This window comes from Aquarana catesbeiana, linkage group LG01 (assembly GCF_042186555.1).
Source record: "Aquarana catesbeiana isolate 2022-GZ linkage group LG01, ASM4218655v1, whole genome shotgun sequence".
Lineage (NCBI taxonomy): Eukaryota > Metazoa > Chordata > Amphibia > Anura > Ranidae > Aquarana > Aquarana catesbeiana.
Genome location: NC_133324.1, coordinates 675,415,934 through 675,441,145, shown reverse-complemented (window position 1 = coordinate 675,441,145; position 25,212 = coordinate 675,415,934). Strand labels below are relative to the sequence as shown.

General features: G+C 42.5%; 1 protein-coding gene across 10 annotated transcripts in view; it reads left to right on the top strand.

Moving 5' to 3' along the window:
* CAMK2D (calcium/calmodulin dependent protein kinase II delta) overlaps positions 1 to 25,212 on the top strand; it is a 381,486-nt gene that overhangs the window by 115,112 nt on the left and 241,162 nt on the right. For all 10 annotated transcript variants that reach the window (XM_073603037.1, XM_073603064.1, XM_073603019.1 and 7 more), the window contains exon 3: positions 8,110 to 8,169. In XM_073603037.1, coding sequence (XP_073459138.1) covers positions 8,110 to 8,169 — 60 coding nt within the window. The remainder of the gene's footprint in view (positions 1 to 8,109; positions 8,170 to 25,212) is intronic.

Below are 25,212 nucleotides of genomic sequence, written 5' to 3'. Positions count from 1 at the left end.
GAAAATCCAGCCAGCCTTCATCTCCCTCAAAAAAGGGACACGTAATCACAAGGCCCTTTTTCATGTTCTTAATAAAATTGCCCCCAAACCATTATAGTTTTACTTTAAAGCCTTTCATGTAACACAGTGAAGTAGTTGAAGTTGTATAGGCCTTTATATTAACCACGACATCAAATTTTGAATTTGTACCCTGTTGTGTTTTACATTGTTAGATGGTTGAGAATAAGTAGCAATTTTAAGATTATGGCAGCTGTACAAGTTGCATACCTAGTGCAGCAAAAGAAGAAACTTTCAGACCAGTTTTAGGCTTGTATTGTTAGCTTTGTTTCCTCGTGAAAGCAAAGGCTTTTAGATTTTTGGTTGTCTTGTACAGTGATTATTTTATCCTTTCAAAATAATGACTGTGTATTATGCCATTAAGTTGTTTATCTTGTGGCCCATGCCTAAGCTGCTATGGAAAATTTTGGTAGTGTGGCATTATATGCAGTTTAGCTTGTCATGACCTGCCAGTTTTTTTTTTGGGATCCATTGAAAAGGTATAATGGAGAAAAGCTCCTTTTTTGGTTTATTAAACAAAACTTTAACTAAAGAATACCCCCTTATCACCCACAGACATGGAAATTATTGAAATTAACTTCTTTGTCACTTTACAATTCTTTCCCGTACCACCTTTATCATCCAGGTTTTATGTAATCTTATTACACATAGACTAAGCTAGCTTTGGCTTCCTGTGGGCAGATGGTACAGGACCTTATTATACAGTATCTAACAAAAGTGGGTACACCCCTCACATTTTTGTAAATATTTTAATTTATCTTTTCATATGACAACACTGAAGAAATTACACTTTGCTACAATGTAAAGTAGTGAGTGTATAGCTTGTATAACACTATTAATTTGCTGTCCCCTCAAAATAACTCAACACACAGCCATTAATGTCTAAACCTCTGGCAACAAAAGTGAGTACACCCCTAAATGAAAATGTCCAAATTGGACCCAAAGTGTCAATATTTTGTGTGACCACCATTATTTTCCAGCACTGCCTTAACCCTCGTGGGCATGGAGTTCACCAGAGCTTCACAGGTTGCCACTAGAGTCCTCTTCCACTCCTCCATGATGACATCACGGAGCTGGTGAACGTTAGAGACCTTGCGCTCCTTCACCTTCTGTTTGACGGTACCCCACAGATGCTCAATAGGTTTTAGGTCTGGAGACATGCTTGGCCAGTCCATCACCTTTACCCTCTGCTTCTTTAGCAAGGCAGTGGACCTCTTGGAGGTGTGTTTGGTCGTTATCATGTTGGAATACTGCCCTTCAGCCCAGTCACCAAAGGGAGGAGATCATGATCTGCTTCAGTATGTCACAGTACATGTTGGCACTGTAGTGCAGCCCCAGACCATGACACTCCCATCACCGTGCTTGACTGTAGGCAAGACACACTCATGTGGATGCCAGATGCCGCCACACACGCTTGACACCATCTGAACAAAATAAGTTTATCTTGGTCTCATCAGACCACAGGACATGGTTCCTATAATCAATGTCCTTAGTCTGCTTGTCTTCAGAAAACAGTTTGTGGGCTTTCTTGTGTGTTTCATCTTTAGAGGCTTCCTTCTGGGACGACAGCCATGCAGACCAATTTGATGCAGTGTGCGGCGTATGGTCTGAGCACTGACAGGCTGGCCCCTACCCCTTCAGCCTCTGCAGCAATGGTGCTATTTCCCAAAGACAACCTCTGGATATGATGACCATGGCGAGGCCTGTTCTGAGTGGAACCTGTCCTGTTAAACCGCTGTATGGTCTTGGCCACCATGCTGCAGCTCAGTTTCAGGGTCTTGGCAATCTTCTTATAGCCTAGGCCATCTTTATGTAAAGCAACAATTCTATTTTTCTGATCCTCAGAGTTCTTTGCCATGAGGTACCATGTTGAACTTCCAGTGACCAGTATGAGAGAGTGAGAACAATAACACCAGATTTAACACACCTGCTCCCCAGTCACACCTGAGACCTTGTAACAATGAATCACATAACACCGGGATGGTAAAATGGCTAATTGGGTGCAATTTGGACATTTTCACTTAGGGGTGTCCAGTGGTTGTCCAGCAGTTTAGACATTAACCACTTAAGGACCGGAAGAATTTCCCTCTTAACGACCAGGACATTTTGTTGCGATATGACACTACGTCACTTTAACTGACAATTGTTCGATCGTGCGACGCTGTACCCAAACAAAATTGATGTCCTTTTTTCCCCACAAATAGAGCTTTCTTTTGGTGGCATTTGATCACCTCTGCGTTTTTTATTTTTTGCACTATAAACATTTTTGAAAAAAAACAATATTTTATACTATTTGCTATAATAAATATCCCAAAAAAATGTATAAAAAGAAATTTCTTCATCAGTTTAGGCCGATATATATTCTTCTACATATTTTTGGTAAAAAAAAAACGCAATAAGCGTATATTGATTGGTTTGAGCAAAAGTTATAGCGTCTACAAAATGGGGGATAGATTTATGTTTTTTTTATTCTTTTTACTATTAATGGTGGCAATCCGCGGTTTTTAGCGGGACTGCAACATTGTGGTGGACAGATCGGACACTTTTGACATATTTTTGGGACCATTGACAGTTATACAGCGATCAGTGCTATAAAAATGCACTGATTACTATATAAATGTCACTGGTAGGGAAGAGGTTAACACTAGGGGGCGATCAGGGGGTTAAATGTGTGCTCTTCCAGGTGTTTCTAACTGTATGGGGATGTGACTTACTAGAGGAGAAGCCAGATCGCTGTTCCTACTTAGTAGGAACAGACGATCTGTCTCTCCTCTCCTGACAGAATGGGGATTTGTCAGGAGAGGAGACATAGATAAGCAAGTTAGGGTGGAGGAACTTGACTGGCCTGCACAGAGTCCTGACCTCAACCCGATAAAACACCTTTGGGTTGAATTAAAGCGGTGATTGCAAGCCAGGCCTTGTCATCCAACAGCAGAGCCTGACCTCACAGATGCACTTCTGGAGGAATGGTTAAACATTCCCATAGACACACTCCTAAACCTTGTGGACAGCCTTCCCAGAAGAGTTAAAGCTGTTATACAGTAACTGCAAAGGGTGGGTCAACTCAGTATTGAACCTCACCGTCTAAGGCCTCATATACACTGCTGCTGGACGTTCAGAGGCAGTTGGATGCTTTTTTCAACTGCCCCTGAACTCATCCAATGTTATATTATGTGTACATGTACACAGGTTAGTTTAATGTCATTTTTAGGTAGTTGCGTTTATAGGCTTTTCTTTGAAGGCAAAAAAATTCATTTAGACGCCGAAGTTTCTGAAATTTGAGACGGCAAATACGGCTAAACGCGGTAACTCATGTTTAGCCGCGTTTTGTTTACAGGTGTTTTTCATTTTTGGCTATTTTGAAAAAAAATAGTTTTTTTTTTCCTTCCAAAGGCTTGTAAACGCAAACGTGGCTAAACAAGGCATTTAAACGCGGAAAAACGGACGTTTTAAATGTGGGTTACTGTCTGTCAAGTTAAATCGTTCAGGAAAGGTTGTAAAAACATCCCATGTACATTAAGCCTTAGACTGGGATGCCATTAAAGTTCATGTCCGTGCAATGGTGGGTGTCCCAACGTTTGGTAACATAGTGTATATATACCAGAACGAGTGCCCGCAAGCAGCTGACAGTATAGTGGAGGTTCCTTACTGGTTTGGAGCTGCATTGCTGCAAATGGAGTTGGAGAGTTGGGCAGAGGTAATGATCTCTTTAATGCTGAAAATTACAGGCACTTATCCATCATGCATTACCATTAGGTATACTTCTGATGAGTCCCAAATCGATTCTTCAGAAGAACAATGGCCCCAAACATACAGCAAGTCGAAAAGAACTATCTTTAGTGAAAAACAAGAAGAAGGAATCCTCGGGGAGTATAGTTCCTACAGAGCCCTGATCCCAACATAACTGGGCCTGTCTGAGATTTAATAAGACAAAAACAACTGAGATAGCTTAAGGCCTCCTTCACACATGTGTTTACCCACATACACCAGATTCCAGTGGCAAGAATCAGTGGATTTTTGTGGCTGGAATGACGTGCTTGTGAATGCCAGTGGCTGCCTAGCCTGTAGAAAGTAATGACAGGCTGACAGCAGCCAACACTGTTCGCTTGTAGCCAAACACCAAGCGATTTACCGCCAGGTGTCCAAGCCTGGATACAGTCAGATGCAGGTATCTTATATTTGTAGATATCTTTAGTCTGCTCAGATCAGTTGGAAGTTTAATCTCAATCTGATTAGAAAGTTTCAGTTCTTGGGAATATTGAATGTGTAAATTTCAGTAGGTTAATTGCTAGCTGTTTCTTGTTGTTTATGGTCTACTTCTATGGCTTTTTTTATCTATGCTAGCAAAAGTTGAGATAAGATGGTGGGCATTATGTATGGGAGAAGAGTGTGGAGGGTACAACACCAAGTGGTATGTGCAAGGGAGAAATTTGGAGGATATGGCACCAGGTGCCATTTGCAGGGAAAGAATTCAGAAGGTATGATGGTGGGCAGTATATACAGGGGAGGAGTGAGGAGGGTATGACAGTGGGCAGTATGTGCAAGGTAGGAGTGCAGAGGGCATGGGGGAGAGGTGCAGAGTATGTTTTTGAAGGGGTTTGATGGCAGGCAATATGTGCAGAGAGGAGTGTAAAGAGTATGGCAGTGGGCAGTGCACCCAATAGTTTGTAGAGGTAGTGGGGAAAGATTTTTTTTTTAAACATTGAAGTTCTATTAGACCCTTGATGCCTCCCCTGTGTTTCTCAGATGAGGATCTGGGACAGGAAGTGTATATTCTGGCTGTGTTGTGTGATTGTATATGTACATGTGTGGTTGTATTCTAATGCATCATCTTTAGAAGAGGCTCCCTTCAGGGATGACAGCCATGCAGACTAATTCGATTCAGTGTACGGCGTATGGTCTGAGCACTGACAAGCTGACCCCCCACCCCCTTCAACCTCTGCAGCAATGCTGGCAGCACTCATACGTCTATTTCCCAAAGACAACCTCTGGACATGATGCTGACCACGTGCACTCAACTTCTTTGGTCGACCATGGTGAGGCCTGTTCTGAGTGGAACCTGTCCTATTAAACCGCTGTATGGTCTTGGCCACCATGCTGCAGCTCACTTTGAGGGTCTTGGCAATCTTCTTATAGCCTAGACTATCTTCATGTATAGCAACAATTTTTTTTCAGATCCTCAAGAGAATTCTTTGCCATGAGGTGCCATGTTGAGTGACCAGTATGAGAGCGTTAATACCAAATTTAACGCACTTGTTCCTCTCTCACACCTGAGACCTTGTAACACTAAAGAATCACATGACTCCGAGGAGGGAAAACGGCTAATTGGGCCCAATTTGGACATTTTCACTTAGGGGTGTACTCACTTTTGTTGTCAGCGATGTAGACATTAATGGCTGTGTGTTGAGTTATTTTGAGGGGACAGCAAATTTACACTGTTATATAAGCTGTACAGTCACTACTTTACATTGTAGCAAAGTGTCATTTCTTCAGTGTTGTCACATGAAAAGATAGAATAAAATATTTACAAATATGTATATATATGTGTGTGTGTGAGATATATATATATATATAAATGATTTTTGATTTTTTTAATCGCATATAGTGATCACATAATCTCTGGTTTCAGCTGCGTACGGGTCTTGGAGAGGTGGAGATAGAGAAACTTTCAATACACTGTTGTACCCAGCGGATGGCTGTGCAGGCTGGGACATGTCAGCCCAAGCAGTGGCATCACTAGGGGGGTGCGGGCCAGAGGGGTGACACCCGCGGGCATTGGCACCGCTAACGCCGCAGGGTCCTCACCCCCTACCCTGATCCCTGTCTCTCACAGCGGAGCAGACCGAAGCCGCCTCCCACATCTACACAGGAGGAGGGGGTCCAAGGGACACACTGCTGTTCCTATCCCACGCTGTTCTGAGGTCTGTAAAAATGTAATGCAAATGGACATGTGCTGGGGGGGCACTATAGGAGGGGAGGGTCTGCACTGAGAGGGGTCTGCACTGATGGAAGGGGGGGTCTGCACTAAAGAAGGGGGGGTCTGCACTGATGTATGGGGTTGTCTGCACTGAGGGGGGTCTGCACTGATGGAAGGTGGGGTCTGCACTGATGGAGGAGGGGGGTCTGCACTGAGGGAGGGGAGGTCTGCACTGATGGAGGAGGGGGGTCTGCACTGAGGGAGGGGAGGTCTGCAATGATGGAGAGGGGGGGGGTCTGCACTGATGGAGAGGGGGGGTCTGCACTGATGGAGAGGGGGGGTCTGGACTGATCTAGAGGGGGGGGTCTGCACTGATGGAGGGGGGTCTGCACTGATGGAGTGTCTATACTGATGAGGGGGGTCTACACTGAGGTGGTCTACACTGATGGAGGGGGGGTCTGTACTGTAGGGGGGAGGGGGTGGTCTGCACTGAGGGGGTCTGCACTGATGGAGGAGGGTTGTCTGCACTGATGGAGGGGGGGTCTGCACTAAGGGGGGTCTGCACTGATGGAGGAGGGGGTCTGCACTGAGGGGGGTCTGCACTGATGGAGGAGGGGGTCTGCACCGATGAGGTCTATACTGATAGATGGGGGTCCGCACTGAGCGAGGGTCTGTACTTAGTGAGGGGGGCCTGTACTGAGGGAGGGGGGTCTGTACTGATGAGGGGGGTCTACACTGAGGGGGTCTATACTGCTGGAGGGGGGTCTGTACTGCTGAAAGGGGGTCTGTACTAAAGGGGGACTATAGGTGGTGGAGGGGGGGTGACACCAATTTTTTCCGCACTGGGTGACACCAACCCTAGTGACGCCAATGAACCCAAGTCTGATCATTACAGGACAGGCAGGCTGTTCTCTCAGCACAGTAAGGATTAGCTCAGGCATGTTCGAAACTCCACGTGCCCGCCAGGAAGCTGACCCCCCGCAGTGCTAATCACAGGCATGGAGACATTTCCCGATCTGTGGCTGCACAGATTGGGAAATGTCTCACTACCTGTGATTAGCGCTGCGGGGTGTCAGCTTCCTGGCGGGCTCGTGGAGTTGCAAACACGCCTGAGCTCATCCTTACAGCACAGCAAGAAAACTGGCCATACTCGGATGGAGAGGCTCTCATGCTTAGCATGGTCAGTTTGAAATAAAAGAGCGGACAAACTAGCAGGATCACCAGGTATTTCAGACATAGGAAGCAATACAAAGAGAACAGGATACTTTTTACCACAAGTAATGGTACACAACGTACACAAATCAGGAAATGTTGGGGTAACATATTCTTTAAATGAAGAAATTGCACACTGGTCAAAATTCAAAGTATGTGCTTTAGGTGAGCAAATCTTTACAAAACTTTTATTTTTTATTTTGATAAAATGCATGTTCTACCCCCAAAGATACCTGCAAGCATGTAGGCCCATTGCTGTATTGATATGTGAACCTGTGTGCCCTTTATTGTGATACAAAATTTAAAAAAAGAGGATCCATCTCTTCCAGGTCTGCAATGTGCAGAAGAGTATGTTACCAACTGCGCTAGGCAGGTGTTTTGAGAGTGTGACCTTATTTATTTGTAAACTATATGGGCTGGTGTCATCAGTGCAGAAGACCCAAAAAACACCTATACTGTATACTTGGTGTGCTGTACTGAAGCATCTTAAGCTGGGTATACATGCATAGATTTTCTCTCTACCCATAGGCTGCACAATATAATCTAACAGAGTCCCCCATCCATGCTATATTATCTCCTGCAATGCCCGTTGTATCAGTTACTGTTCAGCCAACAACTTCCCGCCTGGTTCCTTCGATTTTTCTAATCAAAGGATGTTGGGAGGGAGGTGGTTGACCAGGGCACGCACATAGCGAATTTTGGTTGGTTGCTCAGGAACTGGTCAAAATTTGTAGTGTGTGTACCCAGATTTAGGGATGGGGAGAGCTTTGCTTATTTCTATTTAATAAAAAAACCCTCATATTAGGTCCCACAGATCAGGTCATGTATGTGGCTCACTTTATACACATCCATTTTCTCACTTTAAGTGGCCGGTAATGGTAAAATGCTTCTCTCTCTTAAATTGTTTCTTCTTTCATTGACAGATCACCAGAAACTGGAGCGTGAAGCAAGAATCTGTCGTCTTCTGAAGCATCCTAATATTGGTAAATAATATTCAGTCTTGTAAACCATTCATTAAATTTGTAATTGTGACTAATGTGGTCATATATGGCTCAATCCTTCCCAATTCTGGTGTAAAGCAATCTGTGCCATGTTTGCTAATAAACTTGGCTATCTCTAAACACTCATTTTCCCTGTCATATCCTCCTTGTGGCCAGAGCCCAAAGCAGTAATATTTTAGATGTGCTTCAGACAAATATGTTTTACAATGGTTACATTCTACTTCCTTTCATGCAGCATTCCTTTTTTAATACAGTCCGGGGTTTTGTTGACCTTTTCATCAATGGCTGCTAGTATTAAAGTGGCTGTAAACCCTTACATATACCCAGTGAAGTGACTGGCCTCAGGTGATACACAGAGATGAAACAAATCATCCTTCATAAGTTGTACCTCTTTATCTGCAGCGTTCTCTTCTTTACATCTGTTCAAAGTGCAGTTTTAAAAAGCATGTCTGAGCTGTCAGAAAACAGGGCCAGGGAGTTGAAAATACACACTGCAGAGCTCAGTGTGCAGAGCTCTGAGAACTGATTAGAGGGAAGGGACACACCCCCCTTTACAGGACACACAGGCTGGCAATCATAGGCTGTGTGCTGGAGCTCCCTCCCCTGTCACCTTTCTCTCTTGGTGTCAGAAGTGACCACGCTGATAGTAGAGTAACAAGGCAGCAGACAGAAACGACACTTAGTGCTCTTAATTGAGACAAATGCACACTATAGAGGACTATTCTTTGTTCATATACCATGTTTTAGGTTTACAACCACTTTAAGCCTTTTGCTCCGGCTCCTCCCAGCCCTCCTCCCAGAAGTTTCAGATGCTGGGAGGTGGGGCGGGGTTTATGATCATGTGACCGCGGTGATTGGCTGTCACGGCGATCACATGATTGGAAGTTTCCCGATTGCAAGAAGCAATCGGGATATTTTCATTAGTCGCCGCAGGGTGCGTGCTCTCGGCACAGCTGTGTCAGCTAATAGGTACGTAAACATGCAGCTGCTTTAATACCTTCAATCATAGGACCACATCTTTTCTGGTAGCTAGACCTCAATAATTAGTTGGCTGCACTCAGGCCTTTTCATACAGTATATGAGCTGACCTATGATAAGGGTTCTCTCACTCTCTGAGCCTGCATCTGACAGAACACTATGTGTGGTTAACTCTATTATTGGGGTATGGAGTCTGCCCACTGCTGTCTGGGCTTAATCACAAGAGAGGAGGACCAGATGGGGAACTAGTTTCTCAGAATTCCCCATCAGGCTCCTCCCACCCCACAACAAACTTTTTGGCCAATTCGCCTGTCTGTGTGACAGGCACGCTGAGACAAATCAGGGATAGCAAAGATGGGCTGTCCCCTATTTCTACCACATTAGCACTCCAAAGAATGGCACCAAAATGTAAACAAGAGCGGACATCATGGGCACAATTGCAAGGTAAGTATGCCTCTGGGGGGGCAAAAGGGGGGATAGATTAGCATAGTGGAGGAGGAGGATAAAGGAACTTTGTTTGAAAGTGCTTTTAGAACACAAATTGAAATAACTTTAACAATGAATAAATAAACCTAATCCCAACTCCAGGCTCCTGTTAAATCTACCCTCTAACATTGCATGAATTAAATGCTTGTTTAGCTTTTCCTCACTCCCCTGGCAGCCAGCTCCAGAGTCTGACACTTCAGAATGTGGGCAGGCCCTTGCTGTTGTCCTGTAAAATGCATGACTTCTGTTCCTGCATTGTACATGAATATGTCAGAGTTGGTTTCAGTTTGATGTTTTCAAGCCATTACCAGCTTGTAAAGCATCTGATCAAACCAATCTCAGATTGATCAGATGCTTTTGAGGGCAGAGCAGAGATCTAGGGTCTAAAAGACTCCAGATTTCCCAGTAAAGTGTACTTGTCACTACCCATGCTATCACAAGGTATGTTGGTCATCCCTTGTGATAGTAATAAGATGATAAACAAAAAAAAATGCAAAGTCAGTGTAAAAAAAAATGTAAATAAAATAAAAAAATAATTCTTAAAGTGCCCCCCCTCTCACGTGCAAATACAAACGCATACATAGGTCCCACAAGCATATGTAAATGATGAGCACACACACGTGCGGTATCACAGTGAATGTCAGAGTGAGAACAATAATTCTAGCACCTGGCCTCCAGTTTAACTCTAAACTTGTAACCTGTAAATGCTTTTAAAATGTTGCCTATGGAGATTTTTAGGTGCTTTAGTTTATCACCATTCCACCAGCGTGCGCAAATTTAAAGAATTACATATTATGTATCTATTTACTTGACATATCATTTTTTATATTTTACCCAAAAAGGGTATTATATTGGGTTTGTGTTCAGTAAAATTCCTTAAAGTGTAATTTTTCCTGAAAATTTTCTTTTGAAAAATGTCTGCTCAAATATCATGCAACATAAAAATTGCAACAACCACTTTTTTATTCTTCGGAGTCTCTGCTTTCAAAAATATATAATGTTAATGTTCCTAAGTAATTCTATAGCAAAAAATGCTTATTTTATGTGAGAAATGTCAGAATTGTCCTGGTTTTCAATGTCCGTTCCTTTGATAGAGCATCTCATTGCATCAATAAAAGGCACTATCTTTTTACTGCATATATCAAGTGTCTTTCTTTTATACAGTCCCAAGATTTTACTAACTCCCACAACAGGTGAGTTAAAGATAGCTGTGATGAGCCTGGTTAACACTCTCCCTATATTTAGAATATGTAAAGCTGTTTGTGAACATGCACACGTTCAGTTTTCCCCCTCACGTTCTTGCTTTTTTAATGTCTTTGTGACAATGAATTTTTCTTCCCTTTGGACTGCCAGTGTTTCTGCCTATTAGACAATCAGACAATGTGGGTATTTGGCTACATCATTAGAAGAATCTGGCTGCAAAGCCACAACTCTGCCATTTGCAATGCCAGTTTACACTGGCCCACAGCACTGGGTGTAGCTGCCATCTGCCCTATCATCTTTAGAAGCTCCAATTTGCATAGAGCTGTAAACTGTATGTTTCATGTGGTGAAAGAACTTCTGATTTAGTTGCCAGCTATGTCGGGAAAAGCATAGCATCTTTTTTTTTCCAGAGGCTTAAAGCCAACATTTTCTTAAGCTAGTCAGTGATTTTGACATGTTGTATAAAAGGGAATACATTTCAAAGTGTGCAAATTTCCTTTATCTATTTTAAGATGAAAAAAATAAATAAAGTAACAAATCTAAAGAAAATATACCATATAATTCAGGTTTTCTGGTTGCAGCTAAATCCGTTTGTCCAGGGCCATTACTTAGGAACCTTTTATTTACTGTAAGAAAGTGATAATTTGTTCTTCAAAATTAATCATACATCATCCATGAGCAATAAATAAACTTTGATGCAAGCCCTTAATGACCGATGTAGCTGCGGACAGTCTGGAGCAACTTATCCTCCAAGTTCTCAAGAGCTGCTATGAAGTCCTTTAAAGAGGAAGTAAACCCTCATGGGTTTTACTTCCTCTTTTGATCCCCGCAAGGCCTGCACATGAAAAGCATACTGGGCTAGTATGCATCGCATACTAGCCCTTTATACGACACTTACCTGCAAAAGAAGCCTGCGCTGTCCCCTGAGCAGGCCACGTCCATCTTCTCCCCTCTTCCTTCTGGGGCCACGGGCTCTGGCTCTGTGACTGGCCGGAGTTGCGTGATGTCACTCCCGCACGTGAGCCGTCAGTCATGGCACACGCTGTGGAAAGTAACGGCATGGTGGTCCCTTTCTTCACAGCGCATGCTTCGATGATGACATCAGCACACTAAGAGGTGAAATATCTCCTAAACGGCGCACATTTAGGAGGTATTTCCACTACCTATAGGTAAGCGTTATTCTAGGCTTACCTATAGGTGAAAATCAACCACTTTAAGTTGCGTCTCAACATTCTGATTTTCCACGCTTTTTGTGCATCTACCTGCTCTGTGTTTTCCTTAGGCCACCCAATTATGATTCGAACCATTAACCTCTTGGCGCCGGGGCCTCCCAGCCCTTTAAGCGGTTTATAATGCCGGGGGGGTGGTGCGCAGCTTAAGCCCTGATTGGCTGTCACAGTGGTCATGTGGCCCAAATACTGGTTGCGATCAGGAGCTTTCTGTTAGTCGATGGTAATTGTGCTGGGAGTGTGCAGCGCGCATCGGGGGACTAACAGGGAGGGGAGAGACCTTGCTGCTCTCTTAACACGCAGCAGAAGTGCATCAGCTGAGCGATTAAATGAGGCGCCGGCCCCAATAAGAAAAGAAAACACTTTATTCCTTCAGGGTACCCTTGCACACGGAAGCACTTGGGTGCTCAGTACCAGCACATGCTAAGCAGCCAAATCAAGCTCTAGTGTCCATTCCGTTAAGGGGCAAAAAATAAAAACCCTGCTGCTTGCCTGCGACAGAGCTAAATTTAAAAAAAAAACCCACCTGCCTGGTGCCTGAAACTGCATGTCCCGGGCATTGGGCCATATGATTTGCACATCCCTGTACACAACAGAATGTTTGCGCTCCACATTACCTATTAAATCATATCAGGTAGAGGAGAATGCTAAGAGTGTTTTCTTCCCTCTATCACACATTTTAGTCACATGCTGCCACCGCAGTGTCTTCATACTAAATGGCATACTGACAATGTGTTTATTTTCTCTCAATATAGGGAACATTTACAACTTCTCTGATTGAATGCTAAATGTGCTGCTAGGAGAAAGCTAACGTGTCTATTTTCTGAGTTGCACAAATTGTTCCTCATTGAATTCCTGCTGCGAGCATAACTTTCAATACAGAATGTGGCACATATATATAATACAGAGCCAGGCAAAAGCGTTCGCTAAGTAGGGCAAAAATTACTCCACTCTAGGTCTTCCACATTAATAATTGATATTTTTCTTTTTTTTTTTCTTCTCCTGGCTGTAACAGTCTCTGGATTCTGTCAGAAAATAGGGGTCAGAGCTTGTTATTGCATATTGCATGAAGCATCACTTAAAAACCCTGCAAAATACTAACGATACAAAGAATAATGTGTGCTGAGAATTGGATATGGGGATCATTTCTGACAGTTTTTGTATCCATACACAAGCAATGGATGTAATGTTGTCAGTCATGATATTAGTATGTTGTCATGCACACAGAAATCCTTTCAAATAGAACTATGGCTGTGGACATTCAAGTGTTTACATATCTTAAAGCGGTAGTAAACCGCTGTGTGTTTTTTTTTTCCCTTGATTTTGCAAGGTAAAGCCATAATGTGCTAGTATGCATCGCATACTAGCATATTATGTGAAACTTACTTTAGAACGAAGCACTTACAAGGCTTCCACCTTCACCCATCTTCCTTTGGGTTCGCGGAGTCCGGCTGTGTAAGTGGCTGGAGCCGCGATGACATCACTCCCACACATGTGCGCGGGAGCCAGCGTTTATGGCACAGGACTCTGAAGGAATGGCCCGGGTGGCTGTACCTTCAGAGCGCATGCGCTGGTGACGTTGTCGGCAGCATGTACAGTAAATATCTCTTAAACGGCACGTTTAGGAGATATTTACAGTTCCTAAAATAAGGCTTACCTATAGGTACAAATTATGCGTGTGAGTTTACCCCCACTTTAACTAGCACTAAATACATTTTGAGGGACCTTTTAAAACCAATTGCATTGCAGTAACACATAAAATGTTAGTCATGTTACATGCATTAGTGTGGTGTTGTACCATTCAGTGTGACCATTCATTGTGAATCCACCGCAATGCTCCACAGCACAGCAAAGTGCACAGTGTTACTGGTTAATGGTGTCCTGTGCATTATGCTGCAAGAAATTGTAGACTGCACCTATTTTTTGTGTATGAGCTAAAAAGAGAGAAAGTGACCCACTCATACCCAAACATAGCAGAGGCATGCTTCCAGCCCTGAACATTTACAAGAAAAAAGAAGGAATGGATATGGGACTTTACATGAGACATGTTTCTGTTGATGATAATTTATGAAATACCTAGTTATAAATTGCTTGAGTGTCACAATCCCCAAAGGGGAGTCTATAGATCCATAATGAATTCAATAATAATTTTGATAAATTAATAAATATGATATATATAATGCATAGTCCAAAAAAAAAAAAAAACAATACATAGGGTAAACAAAGAAACTATGATAATAATAATAATAATAATAATAACATATTTATTATCAATGATAGATGGACATGATTGGTACAAGCAATAACAATGAATATAATAAACACAAGAATTAAATTATCATGTTAATTATATGTATTTGATTCATGTGTTTATTATATTCATTGTTATTGCTTGTACCAATCATGTCCATCTATCATTGATAATAAATATGTTATTATTATTATTATTATTATCATAGTTTCTTTGTTTACCCTATGTATTGTTTTTTTTTTTTTGGACTATGCATTATATATATCATATTTATTAATTTATCAAAATTATTATTGAATTCATTATGGATCTGTGGACTCCCCTTTGGGGGTTGTGACACTCAATCAATTTATCACTAGGTATTTCATAAATTATCATCAACAGAAACATGCCTCATGTAAAGACTCATATCCATTCCATCTTTTTTCACATATTTTTTGTGTATGTTGAGGCTACCCATCCTCTCTTTTTGGTTCCAACTTTTAATATAAAATTGTAACACTTTCATGACGGAGGGTAAAATATAAATCTAAAACTGTGCATATCATCACAACTACTTAGTGTATCCTGGTGGATTATACCTTGTTTTTTCCTTTTTTATTATCTAAGGAAAACTGGCACAAAGTACTCAATTTTTTTGAAATTTAGCTGCATATTTCTTGCTATTACCATAACCTACCACCAAAGAACAACTGAAAATAAATTCTGTTGCTCCTGACAATTACAGCAATGCCACATATGTGTTATTTGTTGTTTGTACCCATAGTAGGGCCCAGAAACAATATTGTGTTCATTTTGTTTTTTTTCCTACCAAACACGCTGACACTAATGCCTCGTTTCCACCAAGCAGATCGGTTCTGTTCTGTTTGGTACGGTACGCTATTTTGGGTGTTTCTATTATGAAAGCAGCCCATACAACCGAACCGTACTGCTCCATTCAGGGTCCTGCTTCAGATGTGGGGTATAGAAAATGGAATGGTTCGGTTAGGGCGGAGCTACCATACATTCCACTGATTGGTGGACGTGTGACGCCATGCTAGGCATTTTTTCTAAACCCACGTATGGCCCCTGTCGGTCCGACTTGCAGTGGAAACGCTCACCTGAATAGGCTGGATCATTCTAGGCCTTCCAAACTGTACCGACCCAAACCGATCCGCTCAGTGGAAACAAGGCATAACTGACACTGATACTAAATTTAAAAAAAAATCTTTTTATTACTACCTAAATTTCACTGACCCTGACCTTTGACCTCAACCTTTGACTCTGACCCTGACCTATGACCCAACTCTAACCCTAAGGCCCCTTTCACACCAGCGGACTGCTCGGGTTCACCTGTCCGTTTCTCAGGCAGACCCGATCAGACATCTGCTGGCATCCGATCCGGTCCGCTAAAAACAGACAGATGGGATACGTTCACCATTCATCCAGCCAATCAGGTGACAGTCACATGGAAACAGACAGGTAGTCCATTTCCATCTGACTGCTCCATAGAGAACAGCGGGCTGTGTTCATGTCTGCTATGCATAGCGGAGCGGACACGGACCTGTCAATCGCCTGCTCAGCGGGAATCAGCGGAAAGATCCCCCGGTGAGCAGGTGGATCCGCTTGACGGAGTCATTCCATCTGAAAGGGGCCTTACACTGACCTCAATCAAACCCTGTTCTAGCAAACTTATCTTTATTTTTATTACTTTTTTATTTTTATTTTATTTTTTTAAAGCGGAGTTCCACCCAAAAATGGAACTTGCGCTGATCGGATTCCTCCCCCCCTCCGGTGTCACATTTGGCACCTTTCAGGGGAGAGGGGGGAGCAGATACCTGTATAATGCAGGTATTTGCTCCCACGTCCGGGCATAGATCGCCGCAGGCTCAGCGGTGATCTACGCCATGTCCGGCCCCTCCTCGGTCCCCCCCCGCTGTCTTCTTGGAGACACACAGGTCCCAGAAGACAGCAGGGACTAGTGAGGACGTGCAGCGCGACTCACACATGCACAGTAGGGAACCAGGCTGCGAAGCCGCAAGGCTTCACTTCCTGATTCCCTTACCGAAGATGGCGACGCCTCCACCCGAGAGTCAAGGGACAGATCGGCTTTGGGTGAGGACATTGCGGGCGCCCTGGACAGGTAAGTGTCCATATTTTAAAAGTCAGCAGCTGCAGTATTTGTAGCTGCTGACTTTTTTTAAAAAAAAAATTGGGCGGAACTCCACTTTAACACACTTTTCTTTGTTTATAATTTTCTCCTCTAACAAGGAGAATGCAGAATCAGAAGAATACAATTAGAGGGGCAAGCTATCACATCAATCAGATGATTGCGACAGGGCCTTCTGGTTCCTGACCATTCATTCAAGGCCCGGAGTTCTCAGGCCCACTTTTATGAGGCCGCATACATGTGTACTGCACCCATTGAATAATTTCTTTAGATATTTATGTGCACTGTCCATTGCTGTTGGCAACCTGTCAAACTCTATGAGGGCTTGACAGTGCTGCAGCTGGACAGGGCTGGTTGGTAAACTTAGAGCTACTTCCATTTAGGGCAATATGTGCCCAGGGACGAATACCAGGAACACATACTTCTTGTATTCTGGGCATTTGCTCCTGGGCTCTACAGTGCACTTGTGCCCTCTCCCATGGCTAAATGTCCAGAGTACTAGGGCTTTAATGTGTTACTAAACCCAGGACCCTGCATTCACTATATCTGGTCTCCCACAGTGCACAGAACATGGAAATGCAATTATCTTAGTAAACATAAATTGCTAAATACCTTTTCTCATCAGCAGTATATAGCAGTCTTATGACTTCTATCAGTGTCTGGTTAAAGCTTGTAGGAGGAGTTTTCATTCTCCTCTGACTGTCCTATAAAGCTGCATGATCCCTAACTTTCTGTCAGGGACAGTTCTGATTGGCCCTGTGTTGATCACATGCACCCTCACCAAAAAAATGAAAAATAAAAACATTCTAGCAATACACACACCAAACTGAGCATGTGCAGAGTGCCTCCATGGCTTTGTTCTATCAGCTGATGGATTGGGGACAATAAAAAAAGGGGAGGATCAGACAACCTTTCTACACAATGCGCAGGATTAACCCCTTGGGTTCCACGGTTAGTAAAACAAGCATGCTTTACTGCATATTCAGACTGAGTAAACACCCCTAAATCAGTAATGTCTAAATGCAGGAGAAAGTGATCTGAGAGGCATAAAAGTTATTTATGCTTCCCTGATCACTTCTCTTGCATTTAGAAAAGCGAACTGCAGGCATGCCAGAGTGATTGAGGCCTTAGACTAAGATCCTTCGACTGTGCCCTGTAATGTACAGTTGCGAAAGTAGTTTTTTGACTTGCCTAAAAAATCTTTTTTTTTGGAGTACATTACGTTCCTTATGAGTCACTCCTTATTGCTTGCTACAAAACTAAGGGCTGAAATCGCACTACACCACACCAAAAGTAGTACATGCACTACATTAAAACACACTGTAATCAGATCACATGGTATTTCTGCACCATGTGATCCACTGCAGGCAAATGCACCGCACTTGCGACCTGCGTTTGGGGTCTTGTTATCATTGCATTGACACCTGCTGCAGATTGCAAGGGCAGTGTGTTTTGAGAAAATGCACACAGAAAGCGGGTTTCCAGCACCACGTTCTAGTGTGAACAAGGCCTGAGGCTTGCTGGGAGTGGGAGGGGTTATGCAAGGACTGTCTGCACAGTTTTGTTTGCCAGTATTACTTTACCTGATGTAGCTGCATAACCCAATGGTCTAAGACTAAGGCTGGCCATACACAGCGCACATTTATTTCCTGCAGGAGAAAAACTCTCATGATTCCCCCATCAACACAGACAATGCTGACAGGGGAATCGGCAACTGTCTTCTCCGCAAACCCCCCCGGCGGGAGAACACAGTGATTATAGCCGCTAGCGATAATCGCCAGATAATCCAACAGGCTGGCTGTACCCAAGTTGGTCGATCAATCAACTTGGTACATTTTAGCCTGCCCATCAACAGTTCCTGCTGAACCGGCCGAGATTCAAACTGTCCATGGCCAGCCTTAGATACTGGGGTGGATTTACTAAAGGCAAATAGACTGTGCACCTTGCAAGTGCAGTTGCACTCATTTTCTTTAGAGCTTAGTAAATACGGTAAAGCTCTGCTGATTTCCATCATCCAATCATGTGCAAGCAAAAAATGCTTTCATTTTTATTTTCTTTGCACCTGATTGGGTATGCTTAAGAAAATGAAGCTGCACCATATTTACATTTACTAAGTAAGATGAGTGCAACTGCACTTGAAAAGTTTAGAGTCCATTCGCCTTTAGTAAATCCACATTACTGTGTCCTGTAATGTACTCCAAAGACAAAATTCTTATTTTTTCTTGCATGTGATTGGATGATGGAAGTCAGCAGAGCTTCATCTCATTGGCTAAGCTCTGGGGATAATTCCTGTGCAAAATGAACAACCTATTTGCTTTTAGAAAAACCAACCCAAATGAGCAGTGAACTCTAATAACCTGTTGCAGCTTTTGGTCCCCTGCTGCATTCTGAATTTCTGAATTCTGATGGGGCAAAGCTCCAACACTTCCTGGCTGTAATGGAGCCTACCTACACACCACCCCCTTTTATTACTATTGTACTATCACTGTGATAGGCCGTCTCACTGGCCAGAAGAAATGTGTCAAGGGGGTGGGCAAGCTTCAGAACTACCAGGAGGTTACCAAAGATTTGCCTGATTAGAACAGCCTGGAATTTGTATGGAATGTGGGGGTGAGAGGACTGAATGCTCCTGCAGGCAATTCCAGGCAGGTCTCTAGTGGTCTCTAGGTGCCTGCACTTTATAGCTGACAGCAACTAGCCCCCCCCCCCTCCCCCGTTAAAATTGAAGCGTCATTAGGACATTAGCTAAGATAATTGTAGTAGCTAATCTACCCGGCATCTAGTAGTTCAAATCATATCAAGGTTCAAATCTCTAGATTTAATACAATAGTAAAAAATTTCCAAAATATATGGAAAAGCATGTAAAATGTTTGAAGTTACACATAATACTTATTGTAAGCTTCCAGGAGAGGGGCCCCCCTAACCCTCTTGTATTGATTTGTATTGTTGCTGTATTGTCTCCCTATATACAGTCAGGTCCATAAATATTGGGACATCGACACAATTCTAATTTTTTTCGGCTCTATACACCACCACAATGGATTTGAAATGAACAAGATGTGCGTTAACTGCAGACTTTCAGCTTTAATTTGAGGGTATTTACATCCAAATCAGGTGAACGGTGTAGGAATTACAACAGTTTGTATATGTGCCTCCCACTTTTTAAGGGACCAAAAGTGATGGGACAATTGGCTGCTCAGCTGTTCCATGGCCAGGTGTGTATTATTCCCTCATTATCCCATTTACAAGGAGCAGATAAACGGTCCAGAGTTAATTTCAAGTGTGCTATTTAATAGGGAGATAAGTACAGCGCTGCGCCAAAAAATACTAAAAAAATATATAGTACAATTAGCAGCTAACACACCTCTAGACACAGGTAAGGGTTAAAAAATAATAATAATAGTGTAGAAACCTAATCATCCCTTAGGCTATGTTTCCACTAGTGCGACTTTTCATGCGACTTGGGACTGAAAAGTCGCATGACAAATTGTATCCCATGATTTCCAATGAGTACCGTTCATATTTGTGCGACTTCAAGTCGCAGCGACTTCAAAGTAGTCCCTGCACTACTTTGGTCCCACTTTGATGCGACTTGAGGTCCATAGATACAGGCATTGCTTCAAATCGCGGTAAAAAGTCGCGGTAAAATCGCGGTAAAAAATCGCGGCAAAATCGCGCGACTTTGGGGACGCAATAGTGGAAACATAGCCTTACAGGGCAAAAGTGAGTATTGAAGTGACACTGTGTAATTCAAAACAACACTTGATGTACAGTGAGTATTAATAACCAATAGTAAAGAAAACAATATAATAGGTCTAAGAAACCATACGCATATGGTAAATCAACCAATCAAGTCCATAAAAATCGAACAAGTATATTAATAGTGACTTGTGGAATAGAAAACTGCCACCAAAAGTCTATGGGGATTGTGCGTTGAAAATGATGGAAAAAATTCCCGAGTTTCCTCGTAGATGGAATTGATCACATCTGGCAGATGAGTAGATAGATAAGGAACCCCTCCTCCCATTGTAAGCTGAGGATATCTGACGATTCATCTTGCCAGACCAGGTGGTCAATAAGCTTCTCAGACTTGTAAGACGTAGGTCTTTTCAAGTCACTTAACTCTGGTAAGCCTTTTCTGATGCTCCGGTGATGGTCCTGCCACCTACCTAGACCCTCTGTCCATCTGTGGTTCCTTATCTATCTACTCATCTGCCAGATGTGATCAATTCCATCTACGAGGAAACTCGGGAGTTTTTTTCCATCATTTTCAACGCACAACCCCCATAGACTTTTGGTGGCGGTTTTCTATTCCACAAGTCACTATTAATATACTTGTTCGATTTTTATGGACTTGAGTGGTTGATTTACCATATGCGTATGGTTTCTTAGACCTATTATATTGTTTTCTTTACTATTGGTTATTAATACTCACTGTACATCAAGTGTTGTTTTGAATTACACAGTGTCACTTCAATATGCACTTTTTGCCCTGTAAGTGTGCTATTTGCATTTGGAATCTGTTGCTGTCAACTCTCAATATGAGATCCAAAGAGCTCTTACTATCAATGAAGCAAGCCATCATTAGGCTGAAAAAACGAAACAAATCCATCAGAGAGATAGCAAAAACATTAGGTGTGGCCAAATCAACTGTTTGGAACATCCTTAAAAAGAAAGAACGCACCGGTGAGCTCAGCAACACCAAAAGACCCAGAAGACCACGGAAAACAACTGTGGTGGATGACGGAAGAATTCTTTCCCTGGTGAAGAAAACACCTTTCACAACAGTTGGCCAGATGAAGAACACTCTCCAGGAGGTAGGTGTATGTGTGTCAAAGTCAACAATCAAGAGAAGACTTCACCAGAGTGAATACAGAGGGTTCACCACAAGATGTAAACCATTGGTGAGCCTCTAAAACAGGAAGGCCAGATTAGAGTTTGCCAAACAACATCTAAAAAAGCCTTCACAGTTCTGGAACAACATCCTATGGACAGATGAGACCAAGATCAACTTGTACCACAGTGATGGGAAGAGAAGAGTATGGAGAAGGAAAGGAACTGCTCATGATCCAAAGCATACCACCTCATAAGTGAAGCATGGTGGTGGTAGTGTCATGGGGTGGGCATGTATGGCTGCCAATGGAACTGGTTCTCTTGTATTTATTGATGATGTGACTGCTGACAAAAGCAGCAGGATGAATTCTGAAGTGTTTTGGGCAATATTATCTGCAAAATTATTATTATTATATTCAGCAAAATGCTTCAGAACTCATTGGGCGGCGCTTCACAGTGCAGATGGACAATGACCGAAGCATACTGCGAAAGCAACCAAAGAGTTTTTTAAGGGAAAGAAGTGGAATGTTATGCAATGGCCAAGTCAATCACCTGACCTGAATCCGACTGAGCATGCATTTCACTTGCTGAAGACAAAACTGAAGGGAAAATGCCCCAAGAACAAGCAGGAACTGAAGACAGTTGCAGTAGAGGCCTGGCAGAGCATCACCAGGGATGAAACCCAGCGTCTGGTGATGTCTACGCATTCCAGACTTCAGGCTGTAATTGACTCCAAAGGATTTGCAACCAAGTATTAAAAAGTGAAAGTTTGTTTATGTCCCAATATTTATTGACCTGCCTGTATTATAAAGCACTTCAAAATTGTTGGCGCTATATAAATCCTGTATAATAATAATAGTAATACTTCAAGATTAACACCGGAAAAAGTATGCTCCAAAATATGCTATACATTCCCTTTATTCTCATGGATAGCACTCTACTGGTCCTCTGAAAAGCAATCAATGTTGGATCACTTGTTAAGGGGCAATAGATCCGTGGCTGCCAGGAATTCTGGATGTGATACTACCACCAACTAAACACAACTGTTTTTTTTTGTTTTTGTTTTTTTGGATGGCCTAGCAGGGATTTTCTTTGTAAATAACACATTGTAACCCCAAGCCTCAGCCTGTGTAAATTCCTGACCATGGCTGTTTTTACTGCTGCCTGTGTGAACAAAGCCTTCAATTTATAATGTGACATGTCAGGAGTTCATTTTTGCAGCCTTGTAGAGTTACTGATAAGTCAACTTTGGGTTGTGGATTTTATTGACCATGTCTCTTTTTCTTGGAATGCATATGCTTTGGGAGCTTAAAGTAGTACAATAATAACAAGAAATGTACAGTAACTCACATAAAAAAGAGACTTCAATTTATTCTCAGACAAGTGAAATTGGTGGTTTCTTAGGTTCACAAGTTATGTACAAGTCTGTAAATAGACAAGATGGAGTGGATTTACTAAAGGCAAATAAATTGTGCACTTTGGAAGTGCAGTTGTTCCAGAGCTTAGTAAATGAGGTGAAGCTCTGCTGACTTCCATCATCCAATCATGTGCTAGCAAAAATGCTGCTTTTTTTTTATTTTTCTTGCACGTGATTGGGTATTCATTGCAGAGTGGAGCTTTACCTCATTTACTATTTACTCTGGGGCAAATGCACTTGCAGAGTGCACAGTCTTTTTGCCTTTAGTAAATCGACTCGGATGTGTTTTAGTTTATTATGCAATAAGATATTTTTAGAAGCAGTGTGATGTGTTTCTTTGATGTGACAGTAAGCCCTTTTTTGCATGGAGCTGCAGGTCAGTACAGCAGGAGGTCAAATGAGGGCACTTTTGGAAACTGTTAGACTTGTAACGATCTCATAAATTATTAACTCTGAGTGCATGCAGTATTTAAGAATGATATCATTAAATGCTTTTAGCAAGTCTCAAAAACAATTCAGACCAAATGAGAGATGTGTCTGGCCAGTTAAAGGAAATGCTTTTCACTAGACCATCTGAAAGTCATTAAAACCCATTTCTCAAGGTACTGGTGTAGTTTTTACCAACTATGAGTTGTTTATTAAAGTGTGTGGCCATAACTGTTGTGCTGGGATCCATAGAAACTAATAAAAAAACATTCAGTTAGAATGGTGAAGATAAAGAAATGAGAATAAATTATTTTGCCTTTTTTACTATTACATAAGCAGATGCTGATACCTTGCCTACATTTTTGCTGGAAGAAATGTTTTGTGGCTATTTATACAGAGAATTTCTTCTAAAATTGGTTATGATTTTGTCAATAAGTTTATACAGTAAGAATTAAGCTTTCCTTCCTTAATAAAGGCTCATTTAAACATGTGGTGGGGGGATTGAGCTGCATCTTTACTGCCCCACTTAAGCTGTAAAGGCAACAGGAAGTGATTATACACACGCCTTGGCAAAGATTATCACTACATCATATTTGGCAGGCAGTACCGCTGCTGAATGTGACCCATTAGGCCCCTTTCACGCGGGCGGCTGTTCTGCCGCTGTTAAAAGCATGTTTTGTTATTTTGAAATTCAGAGAATCCTGGCACAGCGTTCACTTACAGTAGTACATTGCGTTTACGTGCGTTTACATGCGGCTGTGTTTGGAACATTCTTGCCATTTCTGATGTGCTTCCTGTTGTTTTTCTTTCCTTGTTGCCACTGCTATCTGCAGGTGAAATGGTACACTGCGAATACCTGAAGTTATGTGCAGATAGCTGCAATAAATCGGTCCTGGACGCAGTCAACTTTATTTATTTATTTATTTCAGGTACTTATATAGCGCTGTCAATTTACGCAGCTCTTTACATATACATTGTACATTCACATCAGTCCCTACCCTCAAGGAGCTTACAATCTAAGGTCCCTAACTCACATTCATACATACTAGGGACAATTTAGACAGGATCCAATTAACCTACCAGCATGTCTTTGGAGTGTGGGGGGAAACCGGAGTACCCGGAGGAAACCCACGCAGGCACAGGGAGAACATGCAAACTCCAGGCAGGTAGTGTCGTGGTTGGGATTCGAACCAGCGACCCTTCTTACTGCTAGGTGAGAGTGCTACCCACTACACCACTGTGCTGCCCATTTATTTTTTCTATCTGCACAAAACCGCATGTAACGAAACCGTCACCAAACGCAGTGTGTGAATGGCGCCATAGGAAAGCATTTTGTGCATTTAGCTGCAGTAGATAACTTCATCTGTCCGCAGCTAAAAGCACAATTCTATCTGCCCGTGTGAAAGGGGCCATGCTTTAACTGCACTTCAACTGTGTGCAGTTGTGTTGCAGGGATGCGGCATTTACAGGCAGTGATGAGGTGATTAAAGCAGAATTAACCAGTTCCCGACCGGTTTACGTAGATATACTGCTGCAGAATGGCTCTCCTGGGCGAAACCCCATACGGGTACAGCTTTCCCTTTAAGAGCCATCAAAGGGCGCGCGCGCAAGCTGCACAGCGGGGGACCTGATGCGCTTGTCAAGCGGACGCGATTGCCGCCGGCCACATGCAATCGCGTGCACGAGAGCCAGCATGGGGATTTGTGTGTGTAAACACACAAATCCGTGTTCTGTCAGGGGATAGGAGACATATTGTTTGTTCCTACTAAGTAGGAACAACAATATGTCACCTCCCCGAATCAGTCCGATCCCCATACAGTTAGAACACATCTATGGAACACACATTTAAATGGTCAAAAATGTCTCAGAAGTGTCCGATCTGTCTGTCGCAATGTTGCAGTACCGCTAAAAATTGCAGATCACCGCCATTACTAGTAAAATAAAATAATAATAATAAAAATGCCATAAATCTTTCCCATAGTTTGTAGACGCTATAACTTTTGCGCAAACCAGTCAATATATGCTTATTGCAATATTTTTTTACCAAAAATAT